The 27,959-nt window shown below is 47.8% G+C and overlaps 1 protein-coding gene across 1 annotated transcript; it reads right to left on the reverse strand.

The window, feature by feature from the left end:
- Positions 1–1,674: 1,674 nt before the first annotated feature.
- Positions 1,675–14,714, reverse strand: WDR73 (WD repeat domain 73). The gene is made up of 8 exons (XM_067539092.1): positions 14,542–14,714; positions 13,991–14,058; positions 10,845–10,933; positions 9,212–9,300; positions 7,658–7,725; positions 6,174–6,338; positions 4,122–4,496; positions 1,675–3,079 (listed from the first exon to the last, which is right to left on the reverse strand). The coding sequence occupies exons 1-8, from the start codon at positions 14,595–14,597 to the stop codon at positions 2,844–2,846; spliced, it is 1,146 nt and encodes a 381-aa protein (XP_067395193.1). The 5' UTR covers positions 14,598–14,714; the 3' UTR covers positions 1,675–2,843.
- Positions 14,715–27,959: the final 13,245 nt, after the last annotated feature.

The raw sequence follows: 27,959 nt of genomic DNA on the forward strand, positions 1-27,959 counted from the left end.
TTATGGTTCATGTACTGTGTAATGTTAGGATTATAGAAGTGTAAGATTGATCAGTGATTAGAAAGGATAAATATGTATTAGATTTCTAAGTAAGGAGGGCTGAAACACAAGGCCTGTAAAGGTTTTAGCTTCACCATATTAAGCCTTAGAGATGAGAAATGCTTGCCGTAAGTGAGTGACCAAAGAACAACACGATGCCATAGTGTGACAGGAAAAGTTGTACCAACGGGTGCTGGTGTGAAAATTAAGCCATAAGATTAATTTTAGGTCATAAAATGCGCAATAGGCACATTTCTTCTAACATGTGTCTTACTCGCAGGAGACAGGGTGTGCAACACTGCTATAAACCACCTATGGAAAACAGGGTACACGAATATCCTTGGGGACACAATACAAATAAGGAAAAAAAGGGTTGACACTTTCAAGCACATGTGAAGGGTATGCAGTATACTCAGAATCACAGTATAAAAAGATGGGGCCCAGATTAGGAAAACTGAGCTCCCTACGGGAAAACTCCCACAAGAACCATCCCTCTGCTGCTGCTGAAGTCATGAGAGACCTACCAGACCCTACGCCTATCTAGGTGTACGAGAGTGACTGTAGCTGTAATTTGTGCATGGATATACCTCAGAGTTATAGATGTTGTGATATTCATAACTTTGTTGGCAACCTCAATAAAACTGATAGAAGATATTAGATCTCGTACATGTGACTGTCTGTGTTCTTTGCCTTGGTTTTCATGTGTTCCTAGTTCTAGATCTGAAACAAGGGGCAGAGGTAACGCTGTTGAGCTAGAGACTAGCCCCCAGAGATGAACCCTCACTGGTGTATTACATCACTAAATAAATACCTCACTTTAAATAAAAGAAAAGACTACACAAGTAGGAGTGGAGAGAGGTTATTTTACTTCTCCATTTGGAACTGGTGTGACCGCTGCTGGAATCCTGGGTCCAGTTCTGGTGCTCACACTTCAAGAAGGATGTGCATGAACTGGAGAGGATTCAGAGAAGAGTCATAGGAATGATTAAAAGATTAGAAAATCTGTCTTCTAGCCAGAGACTCAAAGCGCACACTTTATGTAGCTGAACCAAGGCAAGGTTAAGGGGCGACTTGATTACCAATGGGGAACAAATATTTAAGGATGGGCTCTTCAGTCCAGTAGAGAAAGGTCTAACACGATCCAATGGCTGGAAGTTGAAACTAGGCACATTCAGTCTAGAAATAAGGCATACATTTTTAATGATGAGAGTGATTAATCACTGGAACAATTCACCAAGGGTTGTGGTGGATTCTCCATCACTGAATTTTTATATCAAAATCAAATTTCTTCTAAAAGATCTGCTCTAGGAATTATTTTGGGGCAGTTCTCTGGCCTCTGCTGTACAGGCAGTCAGACCCGATGATCACAATGGTCCCTTTTGGCCTTGGACTCTGTATGCCCTCTACTAGTACCCTCATTTTCAATATATACACAAACAATACTGTGCTGTGTGTGTCTGGAGTACCAGCTAAAGCATTGGGGATTGTTAGCAATAAATCCCCTAGACTCTATACCTCCCCATCACCCCAAACCCAATCTTGTATGTGCATTCAGCACCACAGACCTACCAAGGAGGCAGTAACGTTGCGAAAGACAGGTGTAAACTGCTGCTGAAAGAAAACAAGGACAGGCTACAGTCCCTTGGGAGCAGAGTTATACACAGCAGGAGGAAAACAGACTGGCTGGGCCTCTGGATGTGGCTGAAAAACACACGCTTATTGGCTGACCGAAAAAAGGAGCAGATACCAGCCAAGACCTAGGCCAAAATGCAACTGAAGTAGTGCACAGGACGACCAGGGGTGAATTCTTGTCCCCTATGAATCTAGCTACTTTATTCTCCCCTATAACTTTTTGCTCACTCACTTTCTTCACTCGGACTTTCATGAGCCACGTTCTTCACGTGCTCGGACTGTAACAGCACTTTGTGACACCCACACGCAGTATACAAAACTCTGCAGTTAAACGTAAGCCAAACTTCAACAGCATATTGTACATGTACTTGTTACAACCATTCCCGACATTCTTTACCGTAAACTCGGGGTTTACAACTGAAGCCTTTATGCCCACAAGGCATCCCATTGAAGTCAATGGGGCACTGCTCAGACATGTGGCTGCAGCATTTAGGGATTTGACTGTACGGTATTTGTGGCAGGGATTTTATCCGTAAGGCATTATGTGCAACGATGGCTCTCTATAACAGTAATAAAAACAGGATGCGATTGGAGGCTAGTTAACAGCCTAAATGATCAGACATCTCCTGATGAAAAGAGCCATTATGAGTTATGTCATCCACGCTTTTCTGGGCCTTCGTTACAGAAGAGAGATCCAAAAGCCTTTCAAAATTAAGCTGTGTGTGTTAGTGTTGAAAGGCTGCTGCTTGCATCACAGAAGCCATAGGAGTTGATCGCCTGGTGCACGAGTTTCATTAGCAGAACTACTCTCATAGTATAAAATAAACTTCAGTGAAATGTTGCTGTTGTAGGTTGCCAATTTTCCCGTGGTGTGGGAAGCCAGCTCAGTCGCTTTGAGAAGCAGTAAGTGAAACAGGCCCCATGAGAGCAGTCAGAGGGGGATACAAGAACTAAAACAGGATAAATGGTGACAAATTAAATAGATGTTTAAAATTCTTACTGTTTTAAATAACCCAAAGTGTAAAATTTATTCGGAACGATGATCATCAGTCTAGCATGTCCCTTATAAACAAGATTACACATGCAAGGGCAGCTGAGATAGGTCGGATTCTAGAGTGCAAATACTCTAGAAAAATTAAAACGGATCTGAGTTTTCATAAGGGGAAGACAGATCAACTGTTATTGTGAGACTCCACCCAGTCCCAGACATGCAGGGAGCCATCACTTGCTGCTGATAACAACGTTCTTGGTTTCCACGGATGCCAAGCATGTGCTGTAACCAAGGGAAAGTCACCGCCATTGTCCATGCCACTGCAGATGTGTCCTTTGTGACTAAAGAGCGGCTCTACTTCTCCACCAGACACAGGCCAGCTCCGTGTGTCATAGATGTGAACAGTTCCATTGAAGCCTTTGTTAAAAGAATAAAAAAAGAATGTCAGACTGTAGAAATGGCCAACTCTTCGCGTGGTCCAGGAGCCCTAACTTCCACTTGCCCTGCAGCATGAGTTACATTCAGTAGACTGCTCTCCTGTTCACACATTCCATCTGGGCAGGACAGGTGAGATCGAACAGGCTACAGTCCTGGAGTCAGAGAGACCAGGTATTTATCCACATGACTGTAGAGAGCATAGTGCAGGCTCAGGTAACCTGAGAATTCATTCACCTATATTTGTACCATCCCCGCTGAGACAAGACCTTATGTCCATGGTGTCCCGACAGGTACACTGCCTGGTATCCTAGATCTGTATATACGACAGCTGTCACCGTTGAACAGGCAGCATTTACCAACAGCTTCCACACGGTTACCAGAGTGAATTTGAGTTCTAAGTAAAGAAGGAAACTAGCTCTTCACATACAATTGGGTGACAGCTATTGGTGTATGCTGTACATAGAATCATAGACGTCAATCAATCATAGAATCAATCAATCATCTAGTCCAGTCTGCTACACTCAAAGCAGGGCTGAAGTAATAACTAGACCACACTGGCAGGAGACACTAGCTCAAGCACTAACCACACACATGCAGACTAACCGAGGATCTGCACACAGGCCCAAGTGTGTGCACAAAAGCAGGTGTAGGCCTGGGGCTGCACTCAGAGCCAGGCTCTTCATGCATTTGATGAAAGCTGCATCCACTTGCCATCTTGTCCCAGGCACTGCGCCAAGCCCAACCCTGCTGTAACTACTGAAGTCCCTGGGGTTACACCAGGGCAGAGTTTGGTCCATCAAGTTTTGTTATTTTAGCTCTCTGGGAGACGAAACACACAGCTCCACTCCATGAGAGTCTTAGGGGAATCAGCAGTCACATGATCTCGCTCTTGTCAAACTGACAAGCTATGTTATAATGCAAGGCACCATGTGTACACAGACAACCATGGGACCAGGCTTTCAGTGCAGTCAACTAGATCTAAAAACACAGGGCAAAGAAATCCCCTCCTCCCCAGAGGTACCTGAAACGGCGAGGCATCCGTCCAGAGCAGGCGCCCAGGAGACACACAGGAACTCCGCACTTGGGCTGGCTGCAGGAACGTTGCACTTGGCTGATTTCAGAGGCTTCGGGATATTCCTCAAGTCCGTTAGCATGAGCTGTCCTCCAGAGGAGAGGCGGGCAATGGAGAGTGCATTCACATCAGAGCCCCGCAGACCCAGACGGACGCCCAGGCACCACTGCTCCCCACCGAACGCTGAAGGAACGGATGTATCAGCCAGGGGACTCTGAGGCTGACGAATATCTGCCAGGCACAGCTGGCCCGTCACGCAGCAGGCTAGCAGTGTATTGCCATCCAGGAATTCCAGGCCACTGACCTCATCACTGATACTTGAGGCTAAGAGAGGAGGAAGAGAACCTCAGACTTCACAGAACGCTCAGCAACAAATGCCAGGTTCAGACATTGCAGAGGTGACAAACACATCAAATAGGGGATTAGACACATTCCTTTCTGTGGAAGTAGACTTCGGCCATCTCCATGGAAGCTGCTTTAGAAAGAGGAAGGGTCAGTTTTCGGGCAGAACTAGCAACAGGGAACTGGATGCCCTAGGTCTATTACTGTATAGGCTCAAAGTTGAAGAGGCTTGTTCTGCTCTGGCTGGGGGGAAATGAACCCCGGGCAGAGGACCTGTGCAGGTGAATCTACCCCAGCACGGGGCAGTTCCACACCCAAATCATCAACCTGCAGATAAGCCCCACAGCTATCCTCACTACTAAGAGTGCCACTGGTGCCAGAAAAGCAGCACTTTGGTACAGCATTACTGTGATGCAGAATCCCACGGCGTCAGCTACTTTTCACTGCAGACCTGCACTTCCCAACGCCCCCTCAGTACAACCAGCCACAGCTACAACCCATTAGGACTCTTTACATTTGAACTCTTACTAGTTTGGCAAATACAAGTGTTGTTCCTCAGAAGCTGGATTTATTGGGAGGGAAGACATGTTTAGGCCTGACAGACAGGCTGTGGATTTTGAGTCTATTCTGATAACGGTTAACACACAGTTTTCTTTATGCTTACTGTATACGAAAGAAACTGCAGAGTAATCATGTTTGTGAGACCAAGAAAAGGGAAAGTAACTAAAAAGCTAGAAAACACTGGAGTGAACGAACATTAAATCTGTACTGATGAGGAAGGAGAACTAACTATGGTGAGACCTTCCTGATGAGCTTCCCACTTGTGAGTGACGAAACACTACTTGCTAGAGTGTTCTGCCTTTAAAGATATTATTTAGATCCATCTGCTGGGTAAATGTATCTCAATCCAAGTGGATTGAGAAAGCTGATCCTGGAATGTGGATTTTCCAGGCTTTGGACAGATTTAGGATAAAATGTACAGAAGGGGCTAAGATCCACTGACTTTCAATGAGATTTAAGTTCCTCAATCACTGTGGGCCCCTAGGCAGAGGAGTTCAAAAGTGCCAACAGAGAGATCACACTAAGAGAATGTTGCACGGTGGGATTGCAGCTGGGGGACTGCTTACACAGGTACAGATGTGAGTTCGTACTGTCATGGTGCCAGCAGAACTTCACCAACTGGTAGCTTGCATCACTCTGAAAAAGGGATTAACTATGCTGGAAGAAGTGGAGGGTTTTGTCAGTAGGAGACAAAATTAAGTGTGGATGTGCACCAACTTGTGCTCCAAAGAGGTGAGTTTTGCTGGTACAACTTTCTAGTGTAGTGTAGTGTAGGGCTTATAGCTGTATTCATGGCATTGCAACCATCATCCCTTCTTCCTGGCTAGATAAGAGGACGATGCCAAAGCTATGTTCTGCTGCAACATGGGGTCTACATGTAGCAAAGGTTGAGTATATAATTTTTGAAAGTGCTTAAGGGACCTAGGTGCCTAAGTCCCATTGGCTTGCACTGGGATTTAGATGCTTTTGAAAATGTTCCCCCTTGAAAACCACTGGTTTCAAGAGTGCACAGCTTGGGTAGTCTATTGTGAAATCACCTCCCCCCCCCATATCCCCAGCTTTATAAAGGCAAACAAGAGAAGGTTTTTCTTTAAATACCTGCTGTGTAGATGTTTTTCTTTGAATCAATCTCTGTAATTTGGACATTGTTGACTCTTGAGCCATGAAGGACACAGGGGCTGCTGGTGAAAGTGGTTGCAATTTTAGCCCAAAGTTTCTTGCTGTCATTTCCCGTAGGGATGGTACTTACAGATTTAATAACATCTATTTGAAAGAGAGACATGCTGAGCTGCACAATGCAAGTACTGCGTTAGTCATGTTTTTGAAGTGTTTTGTGAAGAGGCATTACAATTCAACTCTCAATTGATATTTTAAATCCTCTTCTCAGGGCAAGAATACCCTTCACAACAGTCAAGCTGGTATAATGGTCTATTTAGAAATCTAGAAAAACCGAGATTAAAAAATGTTAAGCAAGTTGCTTGTTTTCACTGGACAACAGAATAAATAAAATAATTGCAGTAAATACTTAGCACTTCTCATCCATAGACTTCAAAGTGCTTTACAAATTGGGGAAACACCGTGAATCCCCATTTGACAGGTGGGGAAACTGAGGCACGGAGCAGGTCACAAAGGATCAGAGCATGGAGCCTTTACTCATACTGCTGAAAGCGTCTCCTTAGGAGAGTGATGCCAATGCAGTGAATGAGACGACAACTGTGAATAAGTGCTCGCAAACAAGAGTAAGGGATTTACAATCCGGCCCAAAGCAAGTCACAGGCAGAAATGAGAGCAGAACCCCGCTGTCCTAACTTCCAGTCTGATGGGGCTGCGTGCCTCCCTAGTCACAGCACAGCCCACGTCAGTGGTTAGAAACGTGAAACTGTCCTTTGAGCTAAACACCTCCGAGGTCATTTGCAGTGCAGTGGGTCTGGCCATGGGCTAGTAACACTGAGTGAAGATCACCCACAGAAAAGTGATGAAAATGGACCCCAGGACCTATAAAATAACCTGACCTGGGCAAGTGGAAGCTTCCCAACAAAGGAAAACTCAGATGGTGGGTCAGAGCTCACAGCCACAGCTCTCCTGGTGAACTACGGCTCTCTAAATGACAATTTCACACTGATATATAGGCCAAAGTTTCCAGAAACTAGTGACTTGGGGGCCTGATTCTCAGAGATGCTGCTCACCCGTCCTTCTAGGGGGTCTCAATTTGGGCCCCCATAACAACCAGCCGCTTTTCAAAGTTTAGGCCATAGAGCCTTTTTTGTCCTCCGTAATCCCAGAGCAGGTCAGTAAGTGGCATTAACATTCTGCCCTTCTCTAGCACCTTCTATCCAAGAGCCTCTAAGTGCTCTACAAGCCGGAGAGGATTAATTCACACAACCCCGCGCCTCCCGTGAAGCAGGGAAGCTCTAGCCCTCTTTTATATGAGGGGAAAGCAAGGCAGCGAGGCTGAGTGAGTTGCAAATGGTACTTTATAAGTCACCTGATTTGCAGGAGGACTGTGTGGGGAGAGTAGCTAGTGGCAGACTGTTTACCTACCAGCTTACACCTGCGTAACTGCTGTTCCAATACACACTCACCAGTGTCCTCTGCTGCTAACTGCCAAACCTGAAGGGAACTGTCTGGTGGGCCACTTGTTACTAGCAAGCTGCGAAAACAAGGAAACCAGATGCAAGCTCTTCATTAATGGGGCAATAAACTTGCCCCTCAGGACTGATACTTGCCAATGATGATGACAAGCATGTCTGTTCTCTCTGTTTCCACCTGCCCTGCCCAGGACTCAGTTACTCCCATCCTGCAACCGGGGCAGGACGGATACACCTGAGGCATTAAGCTATGCTAGTGCTGCCTGTATTTGGGGACCTCGCATGAGCCTGCCTGGTTAGAGCAGCCCCAAGGTGACATCATTTCTTTAGCGTATTTGTAGCACATCCCAAGACTGGGAAGAACAATGTGAGCAAACACCGAGGAAGGGAGACTAGCAGAGGGCCGTGGGCGCATGGTGGGGAAATCCACTGATAAGTGGAGCAGCTCAGCTGGAATGAACAGGAAACAGAAGTTGGCTGTTTGCATGGTCCTCAAATGGCCATGGGAAAATCCTTGCAGAGGTGCCCAGCACTCTCCTTGGCAGGGACACTCAGACCCAAGAGAGGGGAGAGTCCGAGGCACAGCAGACGGTGCCAGTTAATCAAGTCTTTCGAGAGCCATTGGGACCTAACAGACACCTCGGGCTGCTCTGCCTTTTCATTCCTGCCCTGCTTTAATGCCAGCAATTGACTCACAGCCTCTAACACTAGACTGGGCAAAGCACTGGAAAATATCCAGGGAACCATCTGTGGGAGCTTGGGGAGAAGAGAGGGACAGGGGAGAAGGAGCCGGTGTCAGTGAAGGAGGCTGTTTGCAGGTGCTGCCTCCTAAAAACTCCACCACCGGGGCAGTCCTTTCTGCCCCCCACGGAGCAGTCAGTGGTTTCCCACCATGAGGGAGTGCTGCTAGCACTGCCTCTTCTCTACAGCTGCTCCCTTTCTGCTGGCTCCCTGCCCCTGCATATCACACTAGGGCAAAAATGGAGCAGCCAGCTGCCCTGTGCACCCCACCCACACCAGCTTAAGCACTTCTGTACTGGGGAGGTAGATACCTTAGTGGGTGAGATACCTAAGACACCTGTTCTGGGGGAGGCCGTGCAGAGAAACCCCAAAGAGGGAGGACAACTGGAGAAGATAAAAGAGTGGAAAACCAATGGAAAGCAGAGGGGAAAATACACAGGGGCCCAGGGGGATCGGCATGGGGAAGGTGGCACAGAGGAGACAGGAGAGGCAACACCACATCAGAGAGGACAAGGCGGGGGAGTGACTGTGAACTGGGGCAAGAGAAAGAAGGAGAAAGAGAAAGGAAATTGGCATGGCACTGAAGGGAGAAGGATGGAGCCGGAGGTACATGACAATCCCGTTTTACTGGACCTTCGTGGCAGGCGGCCTGTCTGAGTGTTGGGGGGCCCTTTGTTACATTCATGTTGCTGGCCAGCTACGTTAAAAGGTGGCTCTTAAAATGGACAGAGAAGGGGGATTTTTCGTCAAACAAAACAAATCTAACACATCCATTCAACAGGAACCAGAAAGTCCCCACCCATGTACCTGGTGTCTGGCACATGCTGCAGGCTGTACACAGGGCGGTCGGAAAATCCACCACGTTCCACCTTGAAATCTCTCTCGGGACACAAACCCTAAAAACCAGAAGCAGACAGACAGAGGCTGTTCTTTAGCACATAACGCTGCTAAGTTTGACATTCCTTCATTCTTTCAAGGTAATGGAACAATAAGTCAAGGTCTGCAAGGGCTGAAGTCCTCAGTTACAGTCAACACTGTAGATTTATGCAGTGTCTTTCGTCCTGAGGGATCCCAAGGCCCTTTGAAAACAATCTGATACACAGGGAGCATTTCTGCACCCAGTTCTGGGGAAAAGCCTAGCATACGAACACTGCAGTTTGAGACAAGACACGAAGAATACGACATCCAATCAACTGCAAGAGGCTGACTAGTGCTGGGGTACAGCCAGACACCAGGGTTTAACACTCCTGCTTGTGGAGTCATTGGAGCCATTTCTCACTAGCAGCCATGACTCTGGATTTACAACTCACCTAAAGACAGCAGAGTGCCCCGTTCCCTCACGTGGTGCACTGGCCACGGGGAGCACGCCACAAGTGAGCAAGCACCATTTTCTGCAGCACTTGGGAGGTCGCCCATTTAAGTACGAACTTCATCTATTTCCGCTTCGCTTCGGAGATCAGAGACCACAGCACAAGGCGGTCCAGCAGGTACCAGTGTTTGCAAGGGGGCCCCATGGTGTTTATTATAAGTGCAGGGAGATACTAGGAGTTTCTTCAGGTACCAAGGATGCGTATCTGAGCCACTGGCAGCACTGCCAGATCACAAAAGTTTCTGTTCAGGGGGTGGGGAGGTGAGTCAGTCAGAACTGAGCAGAGATACTCAAGTGATGACACAGGAACCAAACTGGCAGTGTGGCCTGGTGGACAAAGCTCTCGACTGGGACTCAGGAGATGTGGGTTATATTTCCTACTCTGCCATTTGCCTGCTGGGGAATCTGAGACCAGTTGCTTTTGCCTCTCTATGCCTCAGTTTCCCCATCTGTAAAATGAAGACAATGAAACTGATATCTGGAGTAAAGTGCTTTGAGATCTACAAGAAAAGTGACAGAAGAGTTAGGTATTCTTATTCGCATGAGGTTCTGCACGCAGAGAGGCTTCAGGACTGGGCCCTCAGAGAGGCAGACGACTTGAGTCTCCATTAGACTGCAAACTGATTATTTAAACTAGCTGAGTAAAGAGGAGAACAAGCAAAAGAGCCCAACAGTCTGCATGAACTAACTCCCGAGCAGCTGGTCTCCGCACATTCATCCACACTGCCCTGCGATAGGAACAACCTCCTAAAACAAGTTCACCAGACCACTTCTCTCTCCTCATTCAATTCCTGCTGAAAACACCCCAGCCCTATGACAAATCAGTACATGCTCACAATCCCACAACCAGTCAGACTGAAATGTCAACATGCATCCATCCCTTCACTGAGTGATCTCAATGTCTCTCTCATTCTACCTTTTGTGTCTAACCAGGTCATGTCTACATGTAGCCCCCTACGTTCTTCAGGGGACAGACCCAGTCTTCTTGCAGGGTTCTGTAAAATGCCTGCTGAGGGCACATTTGGGGGAGGTAATGAATTTTAAACGGATACCACACTTAGTCACCATCACCTGCTTCTCTTTCACATACAGTTTTTGAGGCAACAGAAGCTGGAGAATTTCATTTCTTCTGGAGTTTTCATATCCCGCTACACAGACACCTAGAGTTACAAAATAAACAATGATGAGATGAGTTCAGAACGAGCCTGCTCATTCACTAGGAACCATCTTCTGATGGGAATTTAAGGATTAGAGTGTGAGCTCTATTGTCTGGGAAATGTATCTCAAACCACGACGTGCTGCCATTGTATCAATTTACCTCTCCGCTACATTTGCCTTCTAACCCATTTCTTCCTTCCATCCTGGTATTTTTTAACCCAGCAAACTTGCCCTTCACTGTTCTCCCATCTCGTTTTACTCTCCACAGGGTGACGCCACTGTCTCAGCTACAGCACACAGTACTTTGCTAGAGTCACCAACTCAATTTCCTGCTGGATGAAGTGCTATGTGCAGGAGCCCAGGTGCTGTAAGGTCACAGTAATGTAGGAGAAGCATTGCATTGCATTGCATTGCATTCCAAATCCCCTACATCAGCCAAGGACTGTACTTGTGTCTGGGCCTCTGTAAGTACAGCTTCCTCAGCAGAATGAGCTTGGCAAAGATCGCATCCTTCTCTACCGCTGCTCCAGGTAAGGCCCCGGCAGGGTGATGCAAACACGAGCGGCACTAGAAGCATAATTTTCTTAAGTTGGGGCAAGGTTCCAGAAACAATAAAATAAAGGCTTTTATGGCGACAGCACCTTTGGTCAACCAAAGCACTAGACTCCAGACCTTGGCCAGTTTCCTGGATTGTGGGTATGTATTACAGGGGACAGAAGCAGCTTTCATAGGGGATGGCAATGTCTAGGCATATGGAGGAAGGTGAAGAGGAGTCCACAGGGGCTGAAGGAAGAAGCAAGTTGCTGAGCTGCTGTATCAGTTTCAATGACCTTTCTCCCTCTCAGGTCCTTCCCAAGGTGCCTATCCCCATGGTATCTAGGATTGAAGGTTTGTAGGATCTGCATCTAGTCTACAAGATCCCGAAGTCTGCAGCTTCAAGATAATATTTCCTGAGAACGAAAAGGTTCCATGAACTGCTGCAGAGTGGAACTGACACTGGAAAACAGCGATTCCAGCTGTGCCTTGTGCTCTGTATATTTGCAAGAGCACTCTCACTTTTAGGGCTCATCCACACTAGTTTGGTCAACAAACGTCAGCTTTTGGCAACAAAACAGTGGCGGTGTACATGGTACAATGCTCCCCCGCATCGACAAAACTCCCCTGCTTTGGTGACAAAATAAAACCACCTCGACGAGAGGATAGAGGTTTTTTTGGCAAAGTTAGAGTGACAAAGCATCAGTGTAGACGCTGTGTGCTGTAACTGCTTCAGGAACTATCCCATAATGCCCACCCTGACCACTCTACTCACTGGTTTGAACTCTGCTGCACTGCCCTGCATTCCAGCTACACAAGCATGCGCCCAGCCCCTTTCAAATCCCAGGAAGTTTTGAAATTGCTCCACACGGAGAGCTCACACAACTACTGCCCAGCTGAGCATACCGGCTTCTGGCAGCAAACACAATCCTGCCTAGACTACAGGGGAGAGGGTGGATCATTCTCCGGGTCTGTGGGGAGACAAGGCTGTGGGAGAACTCAGAGAATCAATCCTGCTCTCCGATGGCAAGCATGCAAGCAGTGCGGTCTGCTGCTGCTGGGGGCGGAGAAGGGGAGAGACTCCTGATGTGCTGTGCAGAGCCAGGGATGGAGGTGAGGACTGATGTCAGGGTGCACTCCACTGACACAAGATGCATAGTGAGGACTTGCAACCACGGTTTAATTACAGTGGAGGCTGTACGCCGGCATAACTTGTGTCGACAAAACTCTGTAGTGTAGACATGGCCTTAGTGGGCACATAATTCTGAATTGTAGTCCTTCCACCATGAATGAAAGCATTTACTCTGCTCCAGGAATATCCACGTAACATGGCAGGCCAGGAACTCAGCTACCATAGCTGACATGAGTATGCACCAACTGTCACTGAAGCCTCCAACCTACTGTCTCCTTTTCATTACAGGGCCTGGACATCGGTCTAGACATAGGTCTATTACAGAGCCTGTCAAATTGCACCTGCTTTCACTACCCCTGATTTCCGCCTAAGCTCATTGAGATTTTAGGAAAAGCATATGAATTTAGGAATAGAGGCTTTATGAAAATTAAAGTGAATTAATTAAATGGCAAACAAGCCAGAGATGTGGATGCTTCAGGAGGATGTTAATGGAACACAGAACCTTTCAACTAGAAGCCAGTGATTAAAAACCAACTCACAGGAACATAGACATTGCCATACTGGAACAGACCAGCAGTCCATCTAACCCAGTATGTGGTCTCTGAAAGTGGTGAAAACCAAATGCTTCAGAGAAAAGCATGCAGATGCAGAATACAGCAGCAGATGTATAATTATCTAGCCCAACACAGGTCTTACCCTGATTTTTAATAGTGATTGGCTTAAACTCTGAAACACAAGGCTTAAATCCCTACTAAAAACTTGTCATTAATTATAACAACACTGGATATGCTTGAAGCTCCCATCCTACCTTCTCTAAGACCATTTGTTATTTTATATACTTTTATCTTGTCCCCTTTTATTCATCTCAGTAACAATCCCAATCTTTTCACTCTCTCTTTCTTGTTTGCAGGCCCTTGATCATGCCTGTTGCTCTTCTCTGAACCGTCTGAGGTAATATCTTTTATTGGACTGACTTGGTGGTGGAAGATACAAGCTTTTGAAGTTCACAGAACTCTTTTCAGGTCTGCTTCCTCCCCCAGCCCTTAGGAAGAGCTCTGTGTGACTTGAAAGCTTGTATCTTCCACCAACAGAAGTTGGTCCAATACAAGATTTACCCTCCCAATTTATCTCACCCCCACACATTAATTTTAATCCCCTTTTAGGCCTACAAATGAGCCATCCAAAATCTCTGGATGGAATCGTCTGGAGAGCCAGGCTGCGTCTGCCAGGGCCGTGCCGATTTCTGCGGACGGGCAGAAGATTTCCTATCTCCGGGGGTGTTAAACTGGCAACTTTCACCGGCAGGAAATTCACTCAAAGACAAACGCGGGAGCCACCGAGGTCTGGCACCAGCTGCTCGTTTCGCCAGGCAAAGGCAAGCCAAACGACTCACTTTTTTCTCCCGTCCATTCGATGACTCGGGTGGGCTCCTGGAGCTCAAACACGTGCAAGTCATTGTACCTGAGAGCAAGGAGCACGGCATGAGAACAGCGCCCCTCCCCGCCTCACGGCATGAGAACAGCTCCCCTCCCCCACCCACACCGACACGGCATGAGAACAGCTCCCCTCCCCCTCCACCCCAGCATGACATGAGAACAGCTCCCCTCCCCTCCCCGCCCCCGAGCACGGCATGAGAACAGCGCCCCTCCCCCACCCACCCCGGGCAAGGCAGCGGGGAGCAGGGCCAGGCTGTCTCTCTGTCCCTCCAGGGCAGGACAGACGGTGCCAGTGTTGCTGACAGCCGAGCCCAGCCGCTCTGTCTCATCCCGCGCTGCCGCCTGGGGATCTCAAAGCGCTTGACCGCACAGGGCGGTGCCCCCTGGCGCGGGGGGGAAACCGAGGCACGGCGCAGCGGGGGGAGAGGGGACGCTGCCCGGGCGCTCACACAGCGGGGCTGGGTGGGGGAGGGGAGGGGATCCGGGCGGGATCGCGCTGGGCGCTCACAGCCGCAGGGACTCCAGCAGCCAGTCCTCGGCCTCGGCCGGCCCCGCCGCCGCCATCCCGGCGCGCTCCCAGCAACGGTCCAGCCCGTCACTCACACCCCGACACGGTCACATGACCCCGTCCGCGTGACCGACAGCCTCCTTCAGGGCCAGTCGCCTGGTACCCCGGCACGTGACACCCCCCTCAGCTCACGTGATCCCTCCCCGGGGTGGCTGTCCCGTTCGGGACAGAGGCGCGGGAGACGCCTGCGTCATCACCCCGCGCGAGCCGAGCGCCGCCGCTTCCGGCTTCCTCTCGCCCGCCACGCCCAGGCTCCTCCCCCGCCCCCGCCCAGCCCACAGTGGACAGAACTACTTCTACGCATGCGCACAAGCCCTCCGGGACGCGCGGCGCAGCTCGTGGTTCCAGCCGGCCCCGCCCCGCGCCCGTAACCGAGCGTGCGCGTCACTCAAACATCCCATGATTCCCAGGTCACATGATCGCACGGCCGGCGGGGGGGGCTCTGCGCCGGCCCGCGTTGGGCTGCGGTGTGAGGCGGGGCTGGCTCCTGTGCCAGGAGGTGTCGGTAGCCCGGCCTCAGTCCGCGCCAGCCCGGCGTCTCTAGCCGTCTCTCAGCCCCTGCGTCGCCGCCGCGGCAGCCCCTGCGTCGTGGGGTGGTGACGCCGAGGATGGGTGCGGGTCCGACCACAACGGCCTTGGCCTGGGCCTGGGCCTGGTCCTTTGCAGGCCGGGCGCCTGCTAGCAGGAGCCTTGCCTGAGCGCGGTGGCCCTGTGTCACTGGTGGCTAGCCAGCTTCAGGGTCTGCCATTGAGTGATCGGGGCCAGCCACCAGCATGGACACGTAACGAGTAAACCCCGCGCAGCCACGGCCTGCGCTCTCCCGCCTTGCTGCACCTGCCTGCCGTGCTAGGGATGGCCCAGGGTGTAAAGAAACAGAACAAGGAACCGACCTCTGTCTGGGGCGAGTCCTGTGGTCTGTACTTGAGCAAGACGCCTATTGCCGTCAAAGGGGACTTTGCTGCAGGATTCATACTGTCAGTCTATCTAAATTAGTATTCTTAGTTTGTGACGTGGGCGTTATTTCTTTCCTAAACATTCCTCTTGTTGTGGAGCACACTGAGTATGTTTACACAGCCTCTCAGCCTGGACCAACGGACTTGAGGGTGTAGGGCTCACACTAGTGCTTTAAAAATAGCTGCATAGACAGTGCCATGAAGTTGCGGGTCGGGAGCTGAAGCCTAGGGAGAGGTAGAGCCTAAGTCTGTCAACCTGCGCTGAGAGGCTCGCTTCAACAGCGTGTTTAGACACATCCTGTGATTTTCCAAGCATAGTGATTATTTGCTTGCTCACTCATCTTTTTGGGAGTTTAATCATAGAAGATGAGGGTTGGAAAGGACCTCAGGAGGTCATCTAGTCCAATCCCCTGTTCAAAGCAGAACCAACCCCAGCTAAACCATCCCAGCCAGGGCTTTGTCAACTTGCACCTTAAAAACTTCTAAGGATGGAGATTCTAACACCTCCCTAGGTAACCCATTCCAGTGCTTCACCACCCTCCTGGTGAAAAAGGTAGTTGAAGGCTGCTTTCAAATCTCCCCTCATTCTTCTCTTCTGCGGCTAAACATGCCCAATTCTCTCAACCTCTCTTCATAAGTCTTGTGCTCTAGCCCCCTAATCATTTTCATTGCCCTCCCCTGGACTCTCTCTAATTTCTCCACATCCTTTCTGTAGTGGGGGGCCCAAAACTGGACACAATACTCCAAATGTGGCCTCACCAGTGCTGAAGAGACGGGAATAATCACTTCCCTCGATCTTCTGGCAATGCTTCTGCTAATGCGGCCCAATATGCCATTAGCCTTCTTATCAAAAAGGGCTCATTGTTGACTCATATCCAGCTTCTTGTCCACTGTAACCTCCAGTCCTTTTCTGCTGAACTGCTGCCTAATCTCTGTGCACGTCATTTGTGAAATTCACTGTCTCTGTATGTTCAGAGTCTGAGCTTTATGTTTGAAGCTCACATTAAAGACCTCTGTTTTGTTCAGCAGCTGGTTGGTTGCTTGCTGCAAATCAGCTCTTTTTATTGTAAAGTGCCAAGGAGAGACATGAATACAAAAGAGATGCACAGATAAGAACAAAGCATTTTTATTCAAATAAAAAAGTGGATCAGAACAACAAAATAAAATGGACAGTTTCAAAAAACTAAAACTCCATATGAATCCCATGTAATTGGGAGTTTTGGCACACCAATATCTCAGCAGGGTTCCTATGCTCTTTCAGAGGCTGATTTGATAAGAAAAACATTGTTTTTTCAAACTTCCAGTATCCTGTGTTTTGTTAAACAAATTGCTTCCCTTCTACTTTTTAGTCTGAATACTGCTTTTCTTCTTCAGGCTCATCTAAAAAAAATCAAAACAGTAAAATGAGTAAAGCATATTCAAATCAAACAGGCAAACCTTATATAACCATATTTATTCTGTCAGTTGGGATCTGGCATTCAGAGTTCTAAGCAATCATATTCCCTTGGGAAAAGGACTATAGTAAAGATGTAAAAGTTTATACAATCCACTTACATTTCTAGTTTAATTTTCACAAAGAACTCCTATCAGGCACTATGACCTTACATGCTACTGCCTGATTTGGAAACACTCTTTGATAAATCTACCATTTTCCATATGCTATGTATTCACGCCATAACACTTAAAAATAACCTCTCAAGAATCTTAAAGTTGCACAGCTAAGTGCTCAAGTCAGGAATTTTTTCTCTTTAATATTCTTATAAGACTCACTATGCATCCATCTTATACCTTAGGAATCTATTACCAAATTAAAATACAAAATCATGCAGTCCAGGATTACTTACTCCTGATATATAAATACATATCCACCAGCAAATACGATAATAAAATAAACCTACTGGCTTTGAGCCTCAGTCATCTGCACATGCAGCCTTCACTCCTGCCCCTTGCATGAGTGCTTTTGGATATTCTATTAATGTGGTTTTCAAATACTGCTTTACAAATTTAATAAATTATACAATTGTTCTAGAACTCTGTGTGTGTGTGTGCGTGTGTGTGTGTGTGTGTGTGTGTAGCATCTTGCAATGTATTTTTCACTCAAATACTTGCACTGATTTAGTTGTCACAAAGATGCAGTGTATCATTATTCATGCTGGCCCAATTCACAAGCAACTCCATGTTGGTGAACACCGCTCTGTACCCAGACAGAGCCCCTTGAAGTCAAGCAAGAATACAGGATCAGGTCCATAGACTTTTTACATTACTTCTTACTCTTATCTTTTTAGAATTACCAAAATACCTTTGACACAACCATTTAGGATGCTCTCTATTTCTTTTCAACTAACAGTACAGCCTTCCTTAGGTTTGGTTCAGGTGATAGTCAGTTAACTATGAAGCTAAATTGCTTTCAAATATAGGTAGCCTATCTGTGTCACCAAACTTTCATAGTTCCTCTAGGTTTATGTGGTTTGTTCGTGGCCAATAGTTTGGCACTATAGAAGCATCTGTGACAATTTAGGAAATCTGTATGTTTAAAACGTATGAATTCTGGTTGATATTATGATGTGATAGATTTGTTGTATAAAGGGATGCCTTTCTGTGAATGTGGAATCCACCATTCCTGTCAGGTGATGGACAACAGAAAGTTGTTAAGGAGAATCATAGAATCATAGAGTTGGACGGGACCTCGGGAGGTCATCTAGTCCAACCCCCTGCTCAGAGCAGAACTAACCTCAGCTAAATAATCCCAGCGAGGGTTTTGCCAAGCCGCAGCTTAAAAACCTCTAAAGATGGAGATTCCACCACCTCCCTCGGTAACCCATTCCAGTGCTTCACCACCCTCCTAGTGAAAAACTTTTTCCTAATATCCAACCTAGACCTCCACCCCTGCAACTTGAGACCGTTGCTCCTTGTTCTGTCATCTGCCACCACCGAGAACAGCCTAGCTCCATCCTCCCTGGAACCCCCTTTCAGGTAGTTAACAGCTGCTATCAAATCCCCCCTCATTCTTCTCTTCTGTAGACTGAACAAGCCTAGTTCCTTCATCATCCTCATAAGGCTTGTGCTCCAGCCCCTAATCATTTTTGTTGCCCTCCGCTGGACTATCTCTAATTTCTCCACATCCATGTTGTAGTGGGGGGCCCAAAACTGGACAAAATACTCCAAATGCGGCCTCACCAGTGCCGAATAGAGGGGAATGATCACTTCCCTCGATCTGCTGGCAATGCTCCTACTAATGCAGCCCAATATGCTATTAGCCTTCTTGGCAACCTGGGCACACTGCTGACTCATATACAGTTTCTTATCCACTGTTACCCCAGGTCCTTTTCTGCAGAACTGCTGCCTAGCTAGTTGGTCCCCACTCTGTAGCTGTGCATGGGATTCTTCCGTCCTAGGTGCAGGACTCTGCACTTGTCCTTGTTGAACCTCATCAGATTTCTTTTGGTCCAATCCTCCAGTTTGTTTAGGTCCCTCTGTATCCTATCCCTACCTTCCAGGGTATCTATCACTCCCCCCCCAGCTTAGTGTCATCTGCAAACTTGCTGAGGGTGCAATCTACCCCATCCTCCAGATCATTAATGAAGATGTTGAACAAAACCGGCCCCAGCACCGACCCATGGGGTACTCCGCTTGTGACCGGCTGCCAGCTAGACATGGAGCCATTGATCACTACTCCTTAAGCCCTATGCTCTAGTCAGTTCTCTGTCCATTTTATAGTCCATTCATCCAACCCATACTTCCTTAACTTGCTGATAAGAATACTGTGAGAGACATATCAAAAGCTTTGCTAAAGTCAAGGTATATCCCGTCCACTGCTTTCCCCACATCCACAGAGCCAGTCACCTCTTCATAGAAAGCAATCAGGTTGATCAGGCATGACTTTCCCTTGGTGAATCCGTGTTGACTGTTCCTGATCACCTTCCTCTCTTCCAAGTGCCTTAAAATGGATTCCTTGAGAACCTGCTTCATGATTTTCCCAGGGATTGAGGTGAGGCTGACCAGTGTGTAGTACCTCGCATCCTCTTTCCTCCCTTTCTTGAAGATGGGCACTATATTTGCTTTTTTCTAGTCATCAGGGACCACCCCAATTGCCATGAGCTTTCAAAGATAATAACCAATGGCTCTGAAATCACATCAGCCAACTCCCTCAGCACCCTAGGATGCATTTCATCCGGCGCATGGACTTGTGTATGTCCAATCTTTCTAAATAGTCTTGGACCTGTTCCTTTAGCACTGTGGGATGTTCACCTCCTTCCCATTCTGTGCCGCCCAGTGCAGCAGTCTGGGAGCTGACCTTGTCTGTGAAGACAGAGGCAAAAAAGGCATTGAGTACCTCAGCTTTCTCCACATCCTCTGTCACTAGGTTGCCTCCCCCATTCTGTAAGGGGCCCACACTTTCCCTAATCTTCCTCTTGTTGGTAACATACCTGTAGAAACCCTTCTTGTTCCCCTTCACGTCCCTTGCTAGCTGCAACTCTAATTGTGCTTTGGCCTTCCTGATTTCATTCCTGCATGTTCGAGCAGTATTTTTATAATCCTCCCTAGTCATCTGACCAAGCTTCCACTTCTTGTGAGCTTCTTTTTTGTGTTTAAGTTCACCAAAGACTTCTTTGTTAAGCCAAGCTGGATGCCTACCATATTTGCTATTCTTTCTACACATCGGGATGGTTTGTTCCTGTGCCCTCAATAAGGTTTCTTTAAAATACAGCCAGCTCTCTTGGATTCCTTTCCCCCTCATATTAGCCTCCCAAGGGATCCTGCCCATCAGCTCCCTGAGGTAGTCAAAGTCTGCTTTTTTGAAGTCCAGGGTCCGTATCCTGCTATTCTCCTTTCTTCCTTTTGTCAGGATCCTAAACTCGACCATCTCATGGCTGGAGCTGGGAGAATCTACTTCCTCTAAGTTGTTTGCAGGGATGGGAAGTGAGGACAGTGGAAAATCCCCAAACAGGACAATGGGACAGAGGTGAAATAACGGGTTTAAAAATTAACGTAAAATTAACATAAAATTTAGAGCCTACAAGTCCATTTACGGGAGATAATGCTGCCCACCAATCCCAACTAAATCATCACAAGCAGGGCTTTGTCAAGCCGGGTCTTAAAAATCTCTAAGGATGGCGATTCCACTTCCCTTGATCTACTGGCAATGCTCCTACTAATGCAGCCCAATATGCTGTTAGCCTTCTTGGCAATAAAGGCACACTCTTGACTCATATCCAGCTTCTTAATCACTGTAACCCCCAGGGGTCCTTTTCTGCATGTGGAATCAAAGAATTAATCATAAAATTGATTAATAGAATGCCTGGTCTGAAACTGGTCATAGAAGGCCTGCCCTGAAGTTGTAGCCTGAAACTGAAACAGAAGGCCCAGGCTAAGCCATTAACAGAATGCCTCAACTGAAATTAGGATAAAGATGTTAAAATCCCACAAGAGGTCTCTGAACCACACCCGAGAGGCAAGTTCTCTGTTGAGCCTTAAATCTTATTGAAGTCTGTGAACAGACTTCACCTGTTTGATAAGTACCAATACTTGTCCCTTTGTCTTACGGGCCCCACAGAGACTCACACCATTGTATACTCAAGTGACTCATTGGGCGTCTCTGGGAGGGCGTCTGGTGTGCCCACTATGCATTGTGATTGTCTACCTTGTTAAGTATAAACTGTTAATCCAATCCCACTATACGATCAACATGTAAATGAACCTAAGCAACCCCTATATAAGTCTTTTGTATCTGTTAGCCCGTTGAAGTACATTTGCTCAGCATCCAAACATGCTGCTTGACTTCCCTATAGCCACCTGGGTTTTCCCTATGGCTATAGTATTCCCCATAGCTATGGTTATGTGATTGTGTGTGTCACAATTAAAGCTGCACCCGATCCAACTCTAAAATGTAGCAGTGTGATTCTTTTCCACGACATGCAGAACTGCTGCTTAGCCAGTTAGTCCCCAGTCTGTAGCAGTGCATAGGGTTCTTCCGTCCAAAGTGCAAGACTCTGCAGTTGTTCTTGTTGAACCTCATCAATTTTTCCCCTCCTCAGGGGAAAGGGAAAAATATAGGCTACCCACTCGTTCATCACAACAGTCTTTCTGCACCTTCACCTCCTCTTTTTTGAGGAATGTCCCTGTGTGTGCTCTACTTAAGAAGAAAGTGTGTCCCTACAGCTGCAGATAACTTCAGTAGCAATGCCCTTTTGGATCATACAATGGTTGATTTAATCCAGAATCCTGTCTTCTGACATTGGCTAATACCAGGTGCTTCAGAAGGAATTAACAGAGCAGGTAATCACCAAGTGATCCATCCCGTCGCCCATTCTCAGCTTCTTGCAAAAAGAGGCCAATGGGGATACTTCTGAGATATGTGTGTCTTGCTCAGACAACGGACACACTGAGAATACCTGTAACTGACTGGGATTGCATCCTGGCAAGAAAGGCACCATTTAAACTCTGGGGATCCAAGCATTCCCCCAGGTGAAGGAGAGTAAAGCTACATTGCACTGTAAGGGTGAATGGAATCTAAACTAATAATAATTAAAAACAACTTTTTTTTTAAAGAAAATAAATGGGGAGAGAGAAGGGCAGCTATAGCTAACTAACTGTACTCTAAACTGTACTAACACTGACTCTAAGAGGTAAATGTGAATCAAGCCAAGAGGCGCTGCTGTGGCTGCATCTAGGGCTAAAGGCAGTTGAGAAAGAACTGAGGGTGGGTTGGTCTCACAGCGCTACGTAGCAGCCAGGAGCGGCGTGAGACAGGGAGAGTGCATGTACAAGTCAAATGGGCATTGCCACTGAAGTTCTCTGCAGGCGCAGGGACGCATTTTCATCTGAAGTGGAGCACTCACAGGGACACTCCTCGAAGAAGAAGGGGAGGTGAAAGTGCAGAAAGACTGCTGTGATAAGAGTGGGTGGCCTATATTTTTTCCCTCCCCCTGGCAGAGCAGACTGCTGAGAGGCTGCATGTTCTATTAAAGAAGCAGCAAACCAGCGCTGTAGGGCAGTTCCAAATGAATATAGAAAGGGCAATTTGGGAAAACAACGGAGTTTCAGATATTTTGGTGGGTGTGGTTAAACTAGAAGCTAGACCACTAACCAGTGGATTTCTTTGATGTATGAGAACAGAATTTTATAAACTAATCTTAGGACCTGGAGCAGGAACTCCTTGGCAAATTCCATAGCTACAGAATCATGGATTACATGGGACCCTGACTAGAATATGCTACCTATGTATCTAAAGTTGCAACTGTGTGATTTAACACATTAGATTATATGAAAAAATAATATAAAATCATGTAATTAAGGTACTCACAACAAGTCAGAGTTAAGGTTATGGTTGCATTTTTAACTTTGGCATCATCAGATTTTTGCGTGCTTAGTCATGCAACCTTAACACTTCAGTTTGCGTGACAAATGCTGGAATTATCATGCTGCCAGTGTTAAGACATCCTTGGAATTTCTAAATATTATAGATGACCATTTCCCAACTCAAAGAGTGTGGCATCCAGCATGGGGAATTTTTTATTAGACCTCATCTTGACAAATAAAAAGGAACTGATCACAGAACTCAAATTAATGGTAAATTAGGCACAAGAGATCATGACTTGGTCATATATATAATATGCAAAGAGAATAAAATCCAAACCAGTGATGTATGTATTTGATACTTTTAAAGGGCCAGTTTCACAAAGCTGAAAATCATCATAAGCCAAAGCAGTTGAGAGGAAGAATTTAATCAGAAAAATGTGAATAATTGGGAACTGTTTAAGGACACTTTTCTAGATGCCCAAAAATCCACAAACCCTGAATAGAGGAAGAAGGCTGTATTGGTTTAAAAAAAGCAATTTGGCTTACATAACAAATGGAAGAAATGGGAAGCTGAAAGTAATGAATATAAATCAGAAGCAAGACATTTTTGAAAATTGATAATGGAAGCAAATGGACACAAAGACAAAGAACGGTTACTTGCCTGTAAGTGTTGTTCTTCGAGATGTGTTGCTCATGTCCATTCCCAAATTAGGTGTGTGCGCATGCCACCTGCACCGGTGCCAGACAACTTTTTCCCCTAGTAGTACCTATAGGAGCTAACTCTAGTGCCCCCTGCAGAGGCGCGCATATGCGCCTGCATGTAAGTGTTGTCGGTTCCCCCCCCTCAGTTCCTTCTTGCTGGAACTCCGATGGAGGGGAAGGCAGGCGGGTGTGGAATAGACATGAGCAACACATCTCAAAGAATAACAATTACAGGTAAGTAACCGTTCTTTCTTCTTCGAGTGCTTGCTCATGTCCATTCCCAAATTAGGTGACTCACCAGCAGTGTCTCCAGAGGTGGGCAGGAGTTCATGGACGTGACACTTGGAGCACTGCTCTACCGAAGCCAGCATCATCCCGAGCTTGCTGCGTTAAGGCATAGTGGGATGTGAAGGTGTGTACCGATGATCAGGTAGCAGCCTGCAGATGTCCTGGATGGGGACATGAGCTTGGAAGGCTGCATATGAGGCTTGCACTTTCATTGAGTGGTCTGTGAAGGGTCCTGGAGGCGTGACACCAGCCTGCTCATAACAGGTTTGGATACAGGCCATAATCCATTCTGAGATACACTGCAAAGAAACCATCAGCCGCTTCATTCGGTCTGCAACAGCCATGAAGAGTTGTGTCAAACAACGAAATGGTTTGCTCCTGTTGATGTAAAATGCCAGGGCCCATCTCACATCAAAAGAGTGCAGGCTTCTCTCTTCACTGGAGTTGTGAGGGTTGGGACAAAGATAGAAAGATGTCCTGATTAAGGTGAAAATGGGAGACTACCTTAGGCAAGAAGGCCGAGTGTGGGTGCAGCTGGACCATGTCCTTATAGAACACCATGTAGCGTGGTTCTGATGTCAACGCCAGGACTTATGAGGAGAGGCTAAGGAAACTGGGCTTGTTTAGTCTGCAAAAGAGAAGAATGAGGGGGGATTTGATAGCAGCCTCTAACTACCTGAAAGGGGGTTCCAGGGAGAATAGGCCTAGGCTGTTCTCGGTGGTGGCAGATGACAGAACAAGGAGCAACGGTCTCAAGTTGCAGGGCGGGAGGTCTAGGTTGGACATTAGGAAAAAGTTTTTCACTAGGCGGGTGGTGAAGCACTGGAATGGGTTACCTAGGGAGGTGGTGGAATCTCCATCCTTAGAGGTTTTTAAGCTGAGGCTTGACAAAGCCCTGGCTGGGATGATATAGCTGAGGCTAGTCCTGCTTTGAGCAGGGGGTTGGACTAGATGACCTCCCGAGGTCCCTTCCAACTCTAATATTCTATGATTCTATGATCTCCAAGACTCACCTGGCAGACGTAATAGCCACCAGGAAGGCGACCTTCCAGGACAGATGCATCAGGCAGCACAAGGCCATGAGTTCAAAGGGTGGACCGGTGAGTCTGGAGAGGACCAAATTCAAGATCCACTGAGGAGAAGGCTCCCTTATTGACGTGAAAAGCCTCTCTAAACCCTTAAGGAACCTGGCCATGATCTCGTATGAGAAGACTGTTCTACTTTCCACCAAGGGGTGGAAAGCCAAAATGACCTCTACATGGACCTTAACAGACAAGAAGGCCAACCCTCCTTGCTTTAGGTGGAGCAGATACATCAGAATTGTCAGGATCGATGCCTCCGTTGGGGACATACCACCTTCAGACACCCAGCAGATAAAGCGCTTCCACTTGGTCCTATAGGCCGGTCTGTTCGATAGTTTCCTGCTCTCTAAGAGCACGCGCTGAACTTGGGCTGAACAGGCCAGTTCCTCCCAACCCAGCCATGGAGCATCCATGCCATCAGATGTAGGGAGCTCAGCTCCAGGTGAAGCCGGAGACCCTGATCTTGAGACAGGAGATCCAACTGCAGCAGCAGCGTCCGACAGCTGGGTCCCGCCAACTCCAGAAGCATCATGAACCACTGTTGCGAGGGCCATGCTGATGCTACAAGAATGACCCAACCCCTGTCTCTCTTCACCTTCAGGAAAACAGAGTGGATCAGACATATAAGCAGGAAGGTATACAAGAAACCCTCCGACCAGGAGAGGAGAAAGGCATCTGTGTTGGAGCCCGTACTGAGACTTAGACAGAAGCAGAAGCGAGGGCACTTCTTGTTTTTCCTGGTGGCAAAGAGGTCCACTTGGGGAGAGCCCCACCACTGGAAGATGTGGGTTGCTACCTCCGCATGGAGGGACCACTCGTGGTGAGAGCAGAAGGAGCTGCTGAGTCAGTCCACCAAAGAGTTATTGACCCCTGGAAGATGTACTGTGATTGAGTGAATGCTGTGCATGACAGAAAGGTCCCAGAAACTTATGGCCTCCTTGCACAAGGCCGGGGATTGAGCTCCCCTTTGCCTGTTGATATAGTACACGGAGGCAGTATTGTCCGTGAGTATCTGCACCACTTTGTTGGTAAGATGTGGTAGGAAGACCATGCAAGCTAAATGAATTGCCCTGAGTTCTCTGACATTGATATGTAGCTGCAGTTCTTCTGAGGCCCACATACCCTGGGCTTTTAGGGAACCCAAGTGAGCGCCCCATCCCCGGTCTGAAGCATCGTAAATCAGTGTCACTGATATTTGGGGCATCTCAAAAGGCATCCCTGTGAGCACCCAGCGCTGATCTGTCCATCACCCTAGAGAGGTAAGTACTTCCGGAGGAATTGGAAGTATCCTGTCTAGGCAGTGCCTGGCTGGAGAATACACAGATGCCATCCACATCTGGAGGGGTCAGAGGTGCAGTCTGGCATGGGAAACCACAAAGGTGCAGGCCGCCATGTGGCCCAGGAGGCTGAGGCAAACCCTCGTTGTCGTGAGGGGGAGAGACAAAATGCGGATTATAATGTCTGTCATAGCCAGGAGTCTTTCCTCTGGAAGAAATGCTTCAGTTTCAGCTGAGTCCCGCATAACACCGATGAACTCTATCCTTTGTATGGGGATTAAAGTCGATTTTTGCTCGTTTATTAGGAGGCCTAGCACCTGGCAAATGTTTTGGGTCCTCGCGATGCTGTCCTGGACCTGAAACCTAGACCTGCCCCTGATGAGCCAATCGTCCGGGTAAGGGAACACTTGGCACCCCTCTCTTGGTATGCCGCTACTACCAACATGCATTTGGTAAAGACTCTTGGTGCAGTTGAAAGGCCAAAGGGGAGCACTGCAAACTGGTAATGATGGTCTCCTACCGTAAACCGTAGGAACCTCCTGTGGCCAGGGAAGATTGCAATGTGAAAGTAAGTGTCCTTTAAATCGAAAGTGGGGTACCAGTCGCCTGGATCCAGAGAGGGAATGATGGAAGCCAGGGAAATCATACGGAACTTTAACTTTCTGAGGTATTTGTTGAGGCGTCTTAAGTCCAGGATAGGCCTCAGACTTCCTTTTGCCTTTGGAATTAAGAAATAACGGGAGTAAAATCCTCAACCCTGTAGGTCCCAGGGAACCTCTTCCACTGCACCCACCTGCAGGAGTGCTTGCACCTTCTGTTTGAGGAATTGCTCATGAGAGGGGTCCCCAAAGAGGGATGGGGAGAGAAGGTGGGAGGGAGGTAGTGAGGCAAACTGGAGGGTATAGCCAAATGCCACCGTGCTGAGCACCCATTGGTTTGAAGTGATGGTGGCCCAAGACAGGAAGAAGTGGGCCAAACAGAAAGAAAACATAAGGGGGGTTGGATCCGCAGTTGAAACTGGTGGGTCGCTCTCGGGCGCACCTTCAAAAGGCCTGTTTTGTGCCCTGATAATGGCGGCTAGGCCTGGCTGTGGGCCGGCTGATGATGAGCTGTCTGGTGCCTCTTATAACCCTTGCTCTTCCTCTTATAGGAGTCCTTGAGGGAGTAGTCCCTCGACCGTTGGTGATATGGGGGCTTGAAGTGTCTCCTGGAGGAAGATGGGGTATATAGTCCAAGGGATTTTAGCGTTGCCCTCGAATCTTTCATGCCGTGCAGTCTGGAGTCCGTCTGCGCCATCGAAAGGGAGGTCCAGTATCCACTGCTTGACCTCTAGGACTGCAGCCATGACACCCGCCTCATCGATACCACTGAGACCATTGACATAGCAGCTGAGTCCGCCACATTGGAAGCCGCATGTAGAGATGCCCTGGCCACCGCTTTCCCTTACTCCTGTTTGGAGGAGGGGGACAAGGAGTCTGCAATTTTTTCTAGCGGCTGCCAGATATTGAAATGATACCTGCCCAGCCTGTTGATTAGCCACTCGCAGTTGTAAGCTGGCCGTGGAATACATTTTCCGACCGAAGAGATCCAGGCTTTTCACCTCTTTATTCTTAGGGGTGAGCTCATCTTCCCCTGACTGTCCCTCTCGTTAGCAGCGGTGACCACCAGGGAACTGGGCATGGGGTGGGTATAGAGGTATTCAAACCCCTTTATCGGAATAGTATTTTTTCTCTGCCCTTTTCGATGTGGGGGAAGGG

The sequence above is a fragment of the Emydura macquarii genome, unplaced genomic scaffold (genome assembly GCF_026122565.2).
Source record: "Emydura macquarii macquarii isolate MOO-44397 ecotype Brisbane River unplaced genomic scaffold, CSIRO-AGI_Emac_v2 contig_509, whole genome shotgun sequence".
In the NCBI taxonomy this organism is placed as follows: Eukaryota; Metazoa; Chordata; order Testudines; family Chelidae; genus Emydura; species Emydura macquarii.

Coding starts and splice junctions, on each gene's coding strand:
- WDR73 (XM_067539092.1), bottom strand. CDS start 14,597: ATGGCGGCGGCGGGGCCGGCCGAGGCCGAGGACTGGCTGCTGGAGTCC. Junction 14,059..14,541: donor CTGCTGGAGTCCCTGCGGCT/GTGAGCGCCCAG, acceptor CCTTGCTCTCAG/GTACAATGACTTGCACGTGT. Junction 3,080..4,121: donor CGGATGCCTCGCCGTTTCAG/GTACCTCTGGGG, acceptor CTTTTAACAAAG/GCTTCAATGGAACTGTTCAC.